Here is an 18,791-nt window from a genome sequence, read left to right as displayed (position 1 = left end):
GATGTAGTGTGTAATGACGGATGATGGGGATGTAGTGTGTGATGACGGATGATGGGGATGTAGTGTGTAATGACGGATGATGGGGATGTAGTGTGTGATGACGGATGATGGGGATGTAGTGTGTAATGACGGATGATGGGGATGTAGTGTGTAATGACGGATGATGGGGATGTAGTGTGTGATGACGGATGATGGGGATGTAGTGTGTAATGAGGGATGATGGGGATGTAGTGTGTGATGACGGATGATGGGGATGTAGTGTGTAATGAGGGATGATGGGGATGTAGTGTGTGATGACGGATGATGGGGGTGTAGTGTGTAATGACGGATGATGGGGATGTAGTGTGTAATGACGGATGATGGGGATGTAGTGTGTGATGACGGATGATGGGGATGTAGTGTGTAATGACGGATGATGGGGATGTAGTGTGTAATGACGGATGATGGGGATGTAGTGTGTAATGACGGATGATGGGGATGTAGTGTGTGATGACGGATGATGGGGATGTAGTGTGTAATGAGGGATGATGGGGATGTAGTGTGTGATGACGGATGATGGGGATGTAGTGTGTAATGAGGGATGATGGGGATGTAGTGTGTGATGACGGATGATGGGGATGTAGTGTGTGATGACGGATGATGGGGATGTAGTGTGTAATGACGGATGATGGGGATGTAGTGTGTGATGACGGATGATGGGGATGTAGTGTGTAATGACGGATGATGGGGGTGTAGTGTGTGATGACGGATGATGGGGATGTAGTGTGTAATGACGGATGATGGGGATGTAGTGTGTGATGACGGATGATGGGGATGTAGTGTGTGATGACGGATGATGGGGATGTAGTGTGTGATGACGGATGATGGGGATGTAGTGTGTAATGACGGATGATGGGGGTGTAGTGTGTAATGACGGATGATGGGGATGTAGTGTGTGATGACGGATGATGGGGATGTAGTGTGTAATGACGGATGATGGGGATGTAGTGTGTAATGACGGATGATGGGGATGTAGTGTGTGATGACGGATGATGGGGATGTAGTGTGTGATGACGGATGATGGGGATGTAGTGTGTAATGACGGATGATGGGGATGTAGTGTGTAATGAGGGATGATGGGGATGTAGTGTGTAATGATGGATGATGGGGATGTAGTGTGTGATGACGGATGATGGGGATGTAGTGTGTAATGAGGGATGATGGGGATGTAGTGTGTAATGAGGGATGATGGGGATGTAGTGTGTGATGACGGATGATGGGGATGTAGTGTGTGATGACGGATGATGGGGATGTAGTGTGTGATGACGGATGATGGGGATGTAGTGTGTAATGAGGGATGATGGGGATGTAGTGTGTAATGACGGATGATGGGGATGTAGTGTGTGATGACGGATGATGGGGATGTAGTGTGTGATGACGGATGATGGGGATGTAGTGTGTAATGACGGATGATGGGGGTGTAGTGTGTGATGACGGATGATGGGGATGTAGTGTGTAATGACGGATGATGGGGATGTAGTGTGTAATGACGGATGATGGGGATGTAGTGTGTGATGACGGATGATGGGGATGTAGTGTGTAATGACGGATGATGGGGATGTAGTGTGTGATGACGGATGATGGGGATGTAGTGTGTAATGACGGATGATGGGGATGTAGTGTGTAATGACGGATGATGGGGATGTAGTGTGTGATGACGGATGATGGGGATGTAGTGTGTAATGAGGGATGATGGGGATGTAGTGTGTGATGACGGATGATGGGGATGTAGTGTGTAATGAGGGATGATGGGGATGTAGTGTGTGATGACGGATGATGGGGGTGTAGTGTGTAATGACGGATGATGGGGATGTAGTGTGTAATGACGGATGATGGGGATGTAGTGTGTGATGACGGATGATGGGGATGTAGTGTGTAATGACGGATGATGGGGATGTAGTGTGTAATGACGGATGATGGGGATGTAGTGTGTAATGACGGATGATGGGGATGTAGTGTGTGATGACGGATGATGGGGATGTAGTGTGTAATGAGGGATGATGGGGATGTAGTGTGTGATGACGGATGATGGGGATGTAGTGTGTAATGAGGGATGATGGGGATGTAGTGTGTGATGACGGATGATGGGGATGTAGTGTGTAATGACGGATGATGGGGATGTAGTGTGTGATGACGGATGATGGGGATGTAGTGTGTAATGACGGATGATGGGGGTGTAGTGTGTGATGACGGATGATGGGGATGTAGTGTGTAATGACGGATGATGGGGATGTAGTGTGTGATGACGGATGATGGGGATGTAGTGTGTGATGACGGATGATGGGGATGTAGTGTGTGATGACGGATGATGGGGATGTAGTGTGTAATGACGGATGATGGGGATGTAGTGTGTAATGACGGATGATGGGGATGTAGTGTGTAATGACGGATGATGGGGGTGTAGTGTGTGATGACGGATGATGGGGATGTAGTGTGTAATGACGGATGATGGGGATGTAGTGTGTGATGACGGATGATGGGGATGTAGTGTGTGATGACGGATGATGGGGATGTAGTGTGTGATGACGGATGATGGGGATGTAGTGTGTGATGACGGATGATGGGGATGTAGTGTGTAATGACGGATGATGGGGGTGTAGTGTGTGATGACGGATGATGGGGATGTAGTGTGTAATGACGGATGATGGGGATGTAGTGTGTGATGACGGATGATGGGGATGTAGTGTGTGATGACGGATGATGGGGATGTAGTGTGTGATGACGGATGATGGGGATGTAGTGTGTAATGAGGGATGATGGGGATGTAGTGTGTAATGACGGATGATGGGGATGTAGTGTGTAATGACGGATGATGGGGGTGTAGTGTGTGATGACGGATGATGGGGATGTAGTGTGTGATGACGGATGATGGGGATGTAGTGTGTGATGAGGGATGATGGGGATGTAGTGTGTAATGACGGATGATGGGGATGTAGTGTGTGATGACGGATGATGGGGATGTAGTGTGTGATGACGGATGATGGGGATGTAGTGTGTGATGACGGATGATGGGGATGTAGTGTGTGATGACGGATGATGGGGATGTAGTGTGTAATGACGGATGATGGGGATGTAGTGTGTGATGAGGGATGATGGGGATGTAGTGTGTAATGAGGGATGATGGGGATGTAGTGTGTAATGACGGATGATGGGGATGTAGTGTGTAATGAGGGATGATGGGGATGTAGTGTGTGATGAGGGATGATGGGGATGTAGTGTGTAATGACGGATGATGGGGATGTAGTGTGTGATGACGGATGATGGGGATGTAGTGTGTGATGACGGATGATGGGGATGTAGTGTGTGATGACGGATGATGGGGATGTAGTGTGTGATGACGGATGATGGGGATGTAGTGTGTAATGACGGATGATGGGGATGTAGTGTGTGATGAGGGATGATGGGGATGTAGTGTGTAATGAGGGATGATGGGGATGTAGTGTGTAATGACGGATGATGGGGATGTAGTGTGTGATGAGGGATGATGGGGATGTAGTGTGTAATGACGGATGATGGGGATGTAGTGTGTGATGAGGGATGATGGGGATGTAGTGTGTAATGAGGGATGATGGGGATGTAGTGTGTAATGAGGGATGATGGGGATGTAGTGTGTAATGACGGATGATGGGGATGTAGTGTGTGATGAGGGATGATGGGGATGTAGTGTGTAATGAGGGATGATGGGGATGTAGTGTGTAATGACGGATGATGGGGATGTAGTGTGTGATGAGGGATGATGGGGATGTAGTGTGTAATGAGGGATGATGGGGATGTAGTGTGTAATGACGGATGATGGGGATGTAGTGTGTGATGAGGGATGATGGGGATGTAGTGTGTAATGAGGGATGATGGGGATGTAGTGTGTAATGACGGATGATGGGGATGTAGTGTGTGATGAGGGATGATGGGGATGTAGTGTGTAATGACGGATGATGGGGATGTAGTGTGTGATGACGGATGATGGGGATGTAGTGTGTAATGACGGATGATGGGGATGTAGTGTGTGATGACGGATGATGGGGATGTAGTGTGTGATGACGGATGATGGGGATGTAGTGTGTGATGACGGATGATGGGGATGTAGTGTGTAATGACGGATGATGGGGATGTAGTGTGTGATGAGGGATGATGGGGATGTAGTGTGTAATGAGGGATGATGGGGATGTAGTGTGTAATGACGGATGATGGGGATGTAGTGTGTAATGAGGGATGATGGGGATGTAGTGTGTGATGAGGGATGATGGGGATGTAGTGTGTAATGACGGATGATGGGGATGTAGTGTGTGATGACGGATGATGGGGATGTAGTGTGTGATGACGGATGATGGGGATGTAGTGTGTGATGACGGATGATGGGGATGTAGTGTGTGATGACGGATGATGGGGATGTAGTGTGTAATGACGGATGATGGGGATGTAGTGTGTAATGAGGGATGATGGGGATGTAGTGTGTAATGACGGATGATGGGGATGTAGTGTGTGATGAGGGATGATGGGGATGTAGTGTGTAATGACGGATGATGGGGATGTAGTGTGTGATGACGGATGATGGGGATGTAGTGTGTGATGACGGATGATGGGGATGTAGTGTGTGATGACGGATGATGGGGATGTAGTGTGTGATGACGGATGATGGGGATGTAGTGTGTAATGACGGATGATGGGGATGTAGTGTGTGATGAGGGATGATGGGGATGTAGTGTGTAATGAGGGATGATGGGGATGTAGTGTGTAATGACGGATGATGGGGATGTAGTGTGTAATGAGGGATGATGGGGATGTAGTGTGTGATGAGGGATGATGGGGATGTAGTGTGTAATGACGGATGATGGGGATGTAGTGTGTGATGACGGATGATGGGGATGTAGTGTGTGATGACGGATGATGGGGATGTAGTGTGTGATGACGGATGATGGGGATGTAGTGTGTGATGAGGGATGATGGGGATGTAGTGTGTAATGAGGGATGATGGGGATGTAGTGTGTAATGACGGATGATGGGGATGTAGTGTGTAATGAGGGATGATGGGGATGTAGTGTGTAATGACGGATGATGGGGATGTAGTGTGTGATGACGGATGATGGGGATGTAGTGTGTGATGAGCAGTGTCTAGTGGGCGGGTCTGGGGAGATCACGGGGCGGGGCGGAGTAGTGCGCGGTGATTGGTCAGGGAGGAGTTTCCCACAATGCCCGGCTCTCTTCCCCCCATGGATGCTGCAGCGGCGCCTCCTCCATTTGCAGCGCCTGGGAGCGGAGCGGAGACTGCGCCCGGGACCCCCCGCTCAGCCCCGGGGCCGCCACAGACATGAACCCGCTGCCCGACGGAACCAGAGACAGCGGCTGCCGGGGAGCGGAGGGAGGGCAGGAGGCGGCGGGGGAGCCCGCGGGGCCGGAGCCGGGGAGCGGACACAGGGACAGGGAGGAGTCGGTGGAGGAGAAGCTCCGGCACCTGACCTTCCGGAAACAGGTGTCCTACAGGTGAGAGGATGGGGGTATATATATATACAGGGGAGAGGACGGGGTATATATATATACAGGGGAGAGGACGGGGTATATATATATACAGGGGAGAGGACGGGGGTATATATATATACAGGGGAGAGGACGGAGTATATATATATACAGGGGAGAGGACGGGGTATATATATATACAGGGGACAGGACGGGGTATATATATATACAGGGGAGAGGACGGGGTATATATATACAGGGGAGAGGACGGGGTATATATATATACAGGGGAGAGGATGGGGGTATATATATATACAGGGGAGAGGACGGGGGTATATATATATATATATACAGGGGAGAGGACGGGGGTATATATATATACAGGGGAGAGGACGGAGTATATATATATACAGGGGAGAGGACGGGGTATATATATATACAGGGGAGAGGACGGGGTATATATATATACAGGGGAGAGGACGGAGTATATATATATACAGGGGAGAGGACGGGGTATATATATACAGGGGAGAGGACGGGTATATATATACAGGGGAGAGGACGGGGTATATATATACAGGGGAGAGGACGGGGTATATATATACAGGGGAGAGGACGTGGTATATATATACAGGGGAGAGGACGGGGTATATATATATACAGGGGAGAGGACGGGGTATATATATACAGGGGAGAGGACGGGGTATATATATACAGGGGAGAGGACGGGGTATATATATACAGGGGAGAGGACGTGGTATATATATACAGGGGAGAGGACGGGGTATATATATATACAGGGGAGAGGACGGGGTATATATATACAGGGGAGAGGACGGGTATATATATACAGGGGAGAGGACGGGGTATATATATACAGGGGAGAGGACGGGGTATATATATATACAGGGGAGAGGACGGGGTATATATATACAGGGGAGAGGACGGGGTATATATATATACAGGGGAGAGGACGGGGTATATATATATACAGGGGAGAGGACGGGGTGTATATATATACAGGGGAGAGGACGGGGTATATATATATATATACAGGGGAGAGGACGGGGTATATATATATATATACAGGGGAGAGGACGGGGTATATATATATACAGGGGAGAGGACGGGGTATATATATATACAGGGGAGAGGACGGGGTATATATATATACAGGGGAGAGGACGGGGTATATATATATACAGGGGAGAGGACGGGGTATATATATATACAGGGGAGAGGACGGGGTGTATATATATACAGGGGAGAGGACGGGGTATATATATATATATACAGGGGAGAGGACGGGGTATATATATATATATATATACAGGGGAGAGGACGGGGTATATATATATACAGGGGAGAGGACAGGGTATATATATATACAGGGGAGAGGACGGGGGTATATATATACAGGGGAGAGGACGGGGTATATATATACAGGGGAGAGGACGGGGTATATATATATATATATATACAGGGGAGAGGACGGGGTATATATATATACAGGGGAGAGGACGGGGGTATATATATATATATATATACAGGGGAGAGGACGGGGTATATATATATACAGGGGAGAGGACGGGGTATATATATACAGGGGAGAGGACGGGGTATATATATATATACAGGGGAGAGGACGGGGGTATATATATATACAGGGGAGAGGACGGGGTATATATATATATATATATATATATACAGGGGAGAGGACGGGGTATATATATACAGGGGAGAGGACGGGGTATATATATATACAGGGGAGAGGACGGGTATATATATATATACAGGTGAGAGGACAGGGTATATATATATACAGGGGAGAGGACGGGTATATATATATACAGGGGAGAGGGCGGGGTATATATATATACAGGGGAGAGGACGGGTATATATATATACAGGTGAGAGGACGGGGTATATATATATATACAGGGGAGAGGACGGGGTATATATATACAGGGGAGAGGACGGGGTATATATATACAGGGGAGAGGACGGGGTATATATATATACAGGGGAGAGGACGGGGTATATATATACAGGGGAGAGGACGGGGTATATATATATACAGGGGAGAGGACGGGGTATATATATATACAGGGGAGAGGATGGGGTATATATATACAGGGGAGAGGATGGGGTATATATATACAGGGGAGAGGACGGGGTATATATATACAGGGGAGAGGACGGGGTATATATATACAGGGGAGAGGACGGGGTATATATATACAGGGGAGAGGACGGGGTATATATATATACAGGGGAGAGGATGGGGTATATATATACAGGGGAGAGGACGGGGTATATATATATACAGGGGAGAGGACGGGGTATATATATACAGGGGAGAGGACGGGGTATATATATATACAGGGGAGAGGACGGGGTATATATATATACAGGGGAGAGGACGGGGTATATATATATACAGGGGAGAGGACGGGGTATATATATACAGGGGAGAGGACGGGGTATATATATATACAGGGGAGAGGACGGGGTATATATATACAGGGGAGAGGACGGGGTATATATATATACAGGGGAGAGGACGGGGTATATATATACAGGGGAGAGGACGGGGTATATATATATACAGGGGAGAGGACGGGGGTATATATATATATATATACAGGGGAGAGGACGGGGTATATATATATACAGGGGAGAGGACGGGGTATATATATACAGGGGAGAGGACGGGGTATATATATATATATACAGGGGAGAGGACGGGGTATATATATATACAGGGGAGAGGACGGGTATATATATATACAGGTGAGAGGACGGGGTATATATATATACAGGGGAGAGGACGGGGTATATATATATACAGGGGAGAGGACGGGGTATATATATATATATATATACAGGGGAGAGGACGGGGTATATATATATACAGGGGAGAGGACGGGGTATATATATATACAGGGGAGAGGACGGGGTATATATATATATATATATATACAGGGGAGAGGACGGGGTATATATATATACAGGGGAGAGGACGGGGTATATATATATACAGGGGAGAGGACGGGGTATATATATATACAGGGGAGAGGACGGGGGTATATATATATACAGGGGAGAGGATGGGGTATATATATATATACAGGGGAGAGGACGGGGTATATATATATACAGGTGAGAGGACGGGGTATATATATACAGGGGAGAGGACGGGGTATATATATATACAGGGGAGAGGACGGGGGTATATATATATATATACAGGGGAGAGGACGGGGTATATAATATAAGGGGAGAGGACGGGGTATATATATATACAGGGGAGAGGACGGGGTATATATATAGAGGACGGGTATATATATATACAGGGGAGAGGACGGGGGTATATATATATACAGGGGAGAGGACAGGGGTATATATATATACAGGGGAGAGGACGGGGTATATATATATATACAGGGGAGAGGACGGGGGTATATATATATACAGGGGAGAGGACGGGGTATATATATACAGGAGAGGACGGGGTATATATATATACAGGGGAGAGGACGGGGTATATATATACAGGGGAGAGGACGGGGTATATATATATACAGGGGAGAGGACGGGGGTATATATATATACAGGGGAGAGGACGGGGTATATATATATACAGGGGAGAGGACGGGGTATATATATATACAGGGGAGAGGACGGGGGTATATATATATACAGGGGAGAGGACGGGGTATATATATATACAGGGGAGAGGACGGGGTATATATATACAGGGAGAGGACGGGTATATATATATACAGGGGAGAGGACGGGGTATATATATATACAGGGGAGAGGACGGGGGTATATATACAGGGAGAGGACGGGGTATATTATATATACAGGGGAGAGGACGGGGTATATATATACAGGGGAGAGGACGGGGTATATATATATATACAGGGGAGAGGACGGGGTATATATATACAGGGGAGAGGATGGGGTATATATATATACAGGGGAGAGGACGGGGTATATATATATACAGGGGAGAGGACGGGGTATATATATACAGGGGAGAGGACGGGGGTATAAATATATATATACAGGGGAGAGGACGGGGTATATATATATACAGGGGAGAGGATGGGGGTATATATACAGGGGAGAGGACGGGTATATATATATACAGGGGAGAGGACGGGGTATATATATACAGGGGAGAGGACGGGGGTATATATATATACAGGGGAGAGGACGGGGTATATATATATACAGGGGAGAGGACGGGGGTATATATATACAGGGGAGAGGACGGGGTATATATATACAGGGGAGAGGACGGGGTATATATATATACAGGGGAGAGGACGGGTATATATATATACAGGGGAGAGGACGGGGTATATATATACAGGGGAGAGGACGGGGGTATATATATATACAGGGGAGAGGACGGGGTATATATATATACAGGGGAGAGGACGGGGGTATATATATATATATATACAGGGGAGAGGACGGGGTATATATATATACAGGGGAGAGGACGGGTATATATATATACAGGGGAGAGGACGGGGTATATATATACAGGGGAGAGGACGGGGTATATATATATACAGGGGAGAGGACGGGGTATATATATATACAGGGGAGAGGACGGGGGTATATATATATACAGGGGAGAGGACGGGGTATATATATATACAGGGGAGAGGACGGGGTATATATATATACAGGGGAGAGGATGGGGGTATATATATATACAGGGGAGAGGACGGGGTGTATATATATATATACAGGGGAGAGGACGGGGTATATATATATACAGGGGAGAGGACGGGGTATATATATATACAGGGGAGAGGACGGGGTATATATATATACAGGGGAGAGGACGGGTATATATATATACAGGGGAGAGGACGGGGTATATATATACAGGGGAGAGGACGGGGGTATATATATATACAGGGGAGAGGACGGGGTATATATATATACAGGGGAGAGGACGGGGGTATATATATACAGGGGAGAGGACGGGGTATATATATACAGGGGAGAGGACGGGGTATATATATATACAGGGGAGAGGACGGGTATATATATATACAGGGGAGAGGACGGGGTATATATATACAGGGGAGAGGACGGGGGTATATATATATACAGGGGAGAGGACGGGGTATATATATATACAGGGGAGAGGACGGGGGTATATATATATATATATATACAAGGGAGAGGACGGGGTATATATATATACAGGGGAGAGGACGGGTATATATATATACAGGGGAGAGGACGGGGTATATATATACAGGGGAGAGGACGGGGTATATATATATACAGGGGAGAGGACGGGGTATATATATATACAGGGGAGAGGACGGGGGTATATATATATATATATACAGGGGAGAGGACGGGGGTATATATATATACAGGGGAGAGGATGGGGGTATATATATATACAGGGGAGAGGACGGGGTATATATATATATACAGGGGAGAGGACGGGGTATATATATATACAGGGGAGAGGACGGGTATATATATATACAGGGGAGAGGACGGGGTATATATATACAGGGGAGAGGACGGGGGTATATATATATATATATACAGGGGAGAGGACGGGGGTATATATATATACAGGGGAGAGGATGGGGGTATATATATATACAGGGGAGAGGACGGGGTATATATATATATACAGGGGAGAGGACGGGGTATATATATATACAGGGGAGAGGACGGGTATATATATATACAGGGGAGAGGACGGGGTATATATATACAGGGGAGAGGACGGGGGTATATATATATACAGGGGAGAGGATGGGGGTATATATATATACAGGGGAGAGGACGGGGTATATATATATATACAGGGGAGAGGACGGGGTATATATATACAGGGGAGAGGACGGGTATATATATATACAGGGGAGAGGACGGGGTATATATATACAGGGGAGAGGACGGGGGTATATATATACAGGGGAGAGGACGGGGTATATATATATACAGGGGAGAGGATGGGGGTATATATATATACAGGGGAGAGGACGGGTTTATATATACAGGTGAGAGGACGTGGTATATATATATACAGGGGAGAGGACGGGGTATATATATATACAGGGGAGAGGACGGGGTATATATATACAGGGGAGAGGACGGGGGTATATATATACAGGGGAGAGGACGGGGTATATATATATACAGGGGAGAGGATGGGGGTATATATATATATATATACAGGGGAGAGGACGGGTATATATATATACAGGGGAGAGGACGGGGTATATATATACAGGGGAGAGGACGGGGGTATATATATACAGGGGAGAGGACGGGGTATATATATATACAGGGGAGAGGATGGGGGTATATATATATACAGGGGAGAGGACGGGTTTATATATACAGGTGAGAGGACGGGGTATATATATATATATATACAGGGGAGAGGACGGGTTTATATATACAGGTGAGAGGACGGGGTATATATATATATATATATATATACAGGGGAGAGGACGGGTTTATATATACAGGTGAGAGGACGGGGTATATATATATATATATACAGGGGAGAGGACGGGTTTATATATACAGGTGAGAGGACGGGGTATATATATATATATATATATACAGGGGAGAGGACGGGTTTATATATACAGGTTATATTCCCCATATTTTGTTGTACATGTTTATTTCCTTTGTGTGTATTGGAACAACACAAAAAAAAAAAAAAAAGAGAAAAATTAAAATTGGACAAAATTTCACTCTAAACGCTAAAAATGGGCCGGACAACATTGTTGGCACCCTCACCTCAGTACTTGGTTGCACACCCTATGGAATAAATAACTGCAACCAATCACTTCCTATAATTATCACTTCTTGCTCCCCTCAGCTGGACTTTTGGCCACTCTTCTTTTACAAACTGCTCCAAGTCTCTCGTATTTTAAAGTGCATTCTCGTGATCAATGGAATTTAGATCCAGACTTATTGCTGTCATTTCAGAACTCTCTTGCGTTTTGTTGCCATCCATTTCTGGGGGCTTCTTGAAGTAGGTTTGGTGTCATTGTCCCACTGGAAGACCCATGACCAAGTACGAACATCCAGCTTTCTTACACTGGGGAGAACATTGCCACCCAAAATTCCTTTTGATTTCACGATGCCTTGCACACAGTCAAGTTACTCAGTGCCAGAGGCAGCAAAATAAACCCAAAACATCTTTGAACCTCCACCATATTTGACTGTAGGTACTGTGTTCTTTTCTTTTTAGGCCTCATTCCGTTTTCGGTAAACAGTAGAATGACGTGCTTTACCAAAATGCTCTATCTTGGTCTCAACTGTCCACAAGACGCTTTCCCAGTAGGATTTTGGCTTACTCACGTACATTTTGGCAGACTGCAGTCTGGCTCTTTCATGTCTCTGTGTGAGCAGTGAGGTCCTCCGGGATCTTGTGCCATAGTGTTTAATTTCCTTCACAAGTGGACGGATAGTTCTCGCTGACACTGATGCACCCTGAGCCTGCACGACAGCTTGAATTTCTTTGGACCTTGATTGGAGCGGCTTACCCACCATCTGGACTATCCTGTGTTCCAACCTTTCATCAATTTTTCTCTGCCGTCCACATCCAGGGAGGTTAGATACAGTGCCATGGGTTGTAAACTTCTTGATTATGTTGCACACCTTGGACAAAGGAACATCAAGATCTCTGGAGATGGACTTGTAACCTTGAGATTGTTGATATTGTTCAACAATTTTGGTTCTCACTTCCTCAGACAGTTCTCTTCTCCTCTTTCTGTTCTCCATTCTTAGTGTGGCACTCAGTCACACAATGCAAAGACCGTGTCACCTTCTCCCTTTTGTATGTTTTCAGGTGTGATTTTCATATTTCCCACACCTGTTACTTGGCACAGGTGAGTTTGAACAAGCATCACGTGCTTGAAACAGAATTGTTTACCCACAAGTTTGGAAAGGTGCCAACAAGTTTTTGTCCCACCCATTTTTGGGGTTTTGCGAGAAATTCTGTCCAATTTGCCTTTTCTTTCCTCTGTTTTTTGTGTTGTTTCATAACACACAAAGTTAATAAACACTTTCATTCCAAAATATGTGTAATTGCAATAATTTTGGGGGGAAAATATTTCATTTTCTGGAAGAATTTCAAGGGTTCCAACATTTTCGGTCATGACTGTGTATATTTGGTGGAGCCTGTATAAATATATACATGTGAGAGGGGAAGTTTATATGTATACAGATGAGGGAGACAGTGTGGCACTGTATATACAGGTGTGACAGTGTGACACTATATACAGGTGGGGGTACAGTGTGACACTATATACAGGTGGGGGGACAGTGTGACACTATATACAGGTGGGGTTACAGTGTGACACTATATACAGGTGGGGGACAGTGTGATCCGGTATATACAGGTGGGGGGACAGTGTGACACGGTATATACAGGTGGGGTACAGTGTGACACTATATACAGGTGGGGTTACAGTGTGACACTATATACAGGTGGGGACAGTATGACACTATATACAGGTGGGGGGACAGTGTGACACGGTATATACAGGTGGGGGACAGTGTGACACTATATACCGGTGGGGTTACAGTGTGACACTATATACAGGTGGGGGACAGTGTGATCCGGTATATACAGGTGGGGGGACAGTGTGACACGATATATACAGGTGGGGTACAGTGTGACACTATATACAGGTGGGGGGACAGTGTGACACGGTATATACAGGTGGGGTACAGTGTGACACTATATACAGGTGGGGTTACAGTGTGACACTATATACAGGTGGGGGACAGTGTGATCCGGTATATACAGGTGGGGGGACAGTGTGACACGGTATATACAGGTGGGGTACAGTGTGACACTATATACAGGTGGGGGACCGTGTGACACTATATACAGGTGGGGGACAGTGTGACACGGTATATACAGGTGGGGGACAGTGTGACACTATATACAGGTGGGGGGACAGTGTGACGCTGTATATAGGTGGGAGTATAGTGTGACACTATATACAGGTGGGGGGACAGTGTGACACTATATACAGGTGGGGTTACAGTGTGACACTATATACAGGTGGGGGACAGTGTGACACGGTATATACAGGTGGGGTACAGTGTGACACTATATACAGGTGGGGTTACAGTGTGACACTATATACAGGTGGGGGGACAGTGTGACACGGTATATACAGGTGGGGTACAGTGTGACACTATATACAGGTGGGGTTACAGTGTGACACTATATACAGGTGGGGGACAGTGTGACACTATATACAGGTGGGGGACAGTGTGACACGGTGTATACAGGTGGGGGACAGTGTGTGACACTATATACAGGTGGGGGACAGTGTGACACGGTGTATACAGGTGGGGGACAGTGTGACACTATATACAGGTGGGGGGACAGTGTGACGCTATATATAGGTGGGAGTACAGTGTGACGCTATATACAGGTGGGGGAACAGTGTGATACTATATACCGGTGGGGGGACAGTGTGATCAGGTATATACAGTTGGGGGGACAGTGTGATACTATATACAGGTGGGGGACAGTGTGACACTATATACATGTGGGGGACATTGTGACACTGTATATACAGGTGGGGAACAGTGTGACACTGTATATACAGGTGGGGGGACAGTGTGACACTATATACAGGTGGGGGGACAGTGTGACACTATATGCAGGTGGGGGACAGTGTGACACTATATACAGGTGGGGAGACAGTGTGATAATATATACAGGTGGGAGGACAGTGTGACACGGTATATACAGGTGGGAGGACAGTGTGACACTATATACAGGTGGGAGGACAGTGCGACACTATATACAGGTGGGGGGACAGTGTGACACTATATACAGGTGGGGGGACAGTGTGACACGGTATATGCAGGTGGGGGACAGTGTGACACTATATACAGGTGGGGAGACAGTGTGATAATATATACAGGTGGGGGACAGTGTGACACGGTATATGCAGGTGGGGGACAGTGTGACACTATAAACAGGTGGGACAGTGTGACGCTATATATAGGTGGGAGTATAGTGTGACACTATATACAGGTGGGGATACAGTGTGACACTATATACAGGTGGGGGACAGTGTGACACGGTATATACAGGTGGGGTACAGTGTGACACTGTATACAGGTGGGGTTACAGTGTGACACTATATACAGGTGGGGGGACAGTGTGACACGGTATATACAGGTGGGGTACAGTGTGACACTATATACAGGTGGGGTTACAGTGTGACACTATATACAGGTGGGGGACAGTGTGACACTATATACAGGTGGGGGACAGTGTGACACGGTATATACAGGTGGGGGACAGTGTGACACTATATACAGGTGGGGGGACAGTGTGACGCTGTATATAGGTGGGAGTACAGTGTGACACTATATACAGGTGGGGGAACAGTGTGATACTATATACCGGTGGGGGGACAGTGTGATCCGGTTTATACAGTTGGGGGGACAGTGTGATACTATATACAGGTGGGGGACAGTGTGACACTATATACAGGTGGGGGACATTGTGACACTGTATATACAGGTGGGGGACAGTGTGACACTGTATATACAGGTGGGGGGACAGTGTGACACTATATACAGGTGGGAGGACAGTGTGACACTATATACAGGTGGGGGAACAGTGTGACACTATATACAGGTGGGGAGACAGTGTGACACTATATACAGGTGGGGGACAGTGTGACACGGTATATGCAGGTGGGGGACAGTGTGACACTATATACAGGTGGGGAGACAGTGTGATAATATATACAGGTGGGAGGACAGTGTGACACTATATACAGGTGGGAGGACAGTGTGACACTATATACAGGTGGGGGGACAGTGTGACACTATATACAGGTGGGGGGACAGTGTGACACGGTATATGCAGGTGGGGGACAGTGTGACACTGTATATACAGGTGGGGGACAGTGTGACACTATATACAGGTGGGGAGACTGTGATAATATATACAGGTGGGGGACAGTGTGACACGGTATATGCAGGTGGGGGACAGTGTGACACTATATACAGGTGGGGGGACAGTGTGACACTATATACAGGTGGGGGGACAGTGTGACACGGTATATACAGGTGGGAGGACAGTGTGACACTATATACAGGTGGGAGGACAGTGTGACACTATATACAGGTGGGGGGACAGTGTGACACTATATACAGGTGGGGGGACAGTGTGACACTATATACAGGTGGGGGAACAGTGTGACACTATATACAGGTGGGGGAACAGTGTGATACTATATACCGGTGGGGGGACAGTGTGATCCGGTTTATACAGTTGGGGGGACAGTGTGATACTATATACAGGTGGGGGACAGTGTGACACTATATACAGGTGGGGGACATTGTGACACTGTATATACAGGTGGGGGACAGTGTGACACTGTATATACAGGTGGGGGGACAGTGTGACACTATATACAGGTGGGAGGACAGTGTGACACTATATACAGGTGGGGGAACAGTATGACACTATATACAGGTGGGGGGACAGTGTGACACGGTATATGCAGGTGGGGGACAGTGTGACACTATATACAGGTGGGGAGACAGTGTGATAATATATACAGGTGGGAGGACAGTGTGACACTATATACAGGTGGGAGGACAGTGTGACACTATATACAGGTGGGGGGACAGTGTGACACTATATACAGGTGGGGGGACAGTGTGACACGGTATATGCAGGTGGGGGACAGTGTGACACTGTATATACAGGTGGGGGACAGTGTGACACGGTATATGCAGGTGGGGGACAGTGTGACACTATATACAGGTGGGAGGACAGTGTGACACTATATACAGGTGGGGGTACAGTGTGATACGGTATATACAGGTGGGGGTACAGTGTGACACTATATACAGGTGGGGGACATTGTGACACTGTATATACAGGTGGGGGACAGAGTGACACTGTATATACAGGTGGGGGGACAGTGTGACACTGTATACAGGTGGGGGGACAATGTGACACTGTATATACAGGTGGGGGGCAGTGTGACACTGTATATACAGGTGGGGGGGCAGTGTGACACGGTATATACAGGTGGGGGGACAGTGTGACACTGTATATACAGGTGGAGGGGCAGTGTGACACTGTATATACAGGTGGGGGACAGTGTGACACTATATACAGGTGGGAGGACAGTGTGACACGGTATATACAGGTGGGGGGACAGTGTGACACTGTATATACAGGTGGTGGGACAGTGTGACACTATATACAGGTGGGGAGACAGTGTGATAATATATACAGGTGGGAGGACAGTGTGACACGGTATATACAGGTGGGGGGACAGTGTGACACTATATACAGGTGGGGTACAGTGTGACACTGTATATACAGGTGGGGGGACAGTGTGACACGGTATATACAGGTGGGGGGACATTGTGAGGCGGTATATACAGGTGGGGGGACAGTGTGACACTGTATATACAGGTGGGGCGACAGTGTGACACTGTACAGTCATGGCCAAAAGTATTGACACCCCTGCAATTCTGTCAGATAATACTCAGTTTCTTCCTGAAAATGATTGCAAACACAAATTCTTTGTTATTATTATCTTCATTTAATTTGTCTTAAATGAAAAAACACAAAAAGAATTGTCCTAAAGCCAAATTGGATATAATTCCACACCAAACATAAAAAGAGGGTGGACAAAAGTATTGGCACTGTTCAAAAAATCATGTGATGCTTCTCTAATGTGTGTAACTAACAGCACCTGTAACTTACCTGTGGCACCTAACAGGTGTTGGCAATAACTAAATCACACTTGCAGCCAGTTGACATGGATTAAAGTTGACTCAACCTCTGTCCTGTGTCCTTGTGTGTACCACATTGAGCATGGAGAAAAGAAAGAAGACCAAAGAACTGTCTGAGGACTTGAGAATCCAAATTGTGAGGAAGCATGAGCAATCTCAAGGCTACAAGTCCATCTCCAAAGACCTGAATGTTCCTGTGTCTACCGTGCGCAGTGTCATCAAGAAGTGTAAAGCCCATGGCACTGTGGCTAACCTCCCTAGATGTGGCCGGAAAAGAAAAATTGACAAGAGATTTCAACGCAAGATTGTGCGGATGTTGGATAAAGAACCTCGACTAACATCCAAACAAGTTCAAGCTGCCCTGCAGTCCGAGGGTACAACAGTGTCAACCCGTACTATCCGTCGGCATCTGAATGAAAAGGGACTGTATGGTAGGAGACCCAGGAAGACTCCACTTCTTACCCCGAGACATAAAAAAGCCA

General features: G+C 46.8%; 1 protein-coding gene across 3 annotated transcripts in view; it reads left to right on the top strand.

Moving 5' to 3' along the window:
* The first annotated feature begins 5,224 nt into the window (after positions 1 to 5,224).
* Positions 5,225 to 18,791, top strand: part of DGKI (diacylglycerol kinase iota) — a 300,508-nt gene continuing 286,941 nt past the window's right edge. For 2 of the 3 annotated variants that reach the window (XM_073567545.1, XM_073567544.1), the window contains exon 1: positions 5,225 to 5,517. In XM_073567545.1, coding sequence (XP_073423646.1) covers positions 5,345 to 5,517 — 173 coding nt within the window. In that variant the 5' untranslated portion in view covers positions 5,225 to 5,344. The remainder of the gene's footprint in view (positions 5,518 to 18,791) is intronic. The other variant, XM_073567546.1, reaches the window with a different exon arrangement.

The sequence above is a fragment of the Dendrobates tinctorius genome, unplaced genomic scaffold, assembly GCF_039654945.1.
Source record: "Dendrobates tinctorius isolate UK_male_01 unplaced genomic scaffold, ASM3965494v1 ptg000020l, whole genome shotgun sequence".
NCBI classification, from domain to species: Eukaryota; Metazoa; Chordata; class Amphibia; order Anura; family Dendrobatidae; genus Dendrobates; species Dendrobates tinctorius.
The sequence above is the reverse complement of the archived record's forward strand: the minus strand, read 5'-3'. Positions and strand labels throughout refer to the sequence as shown.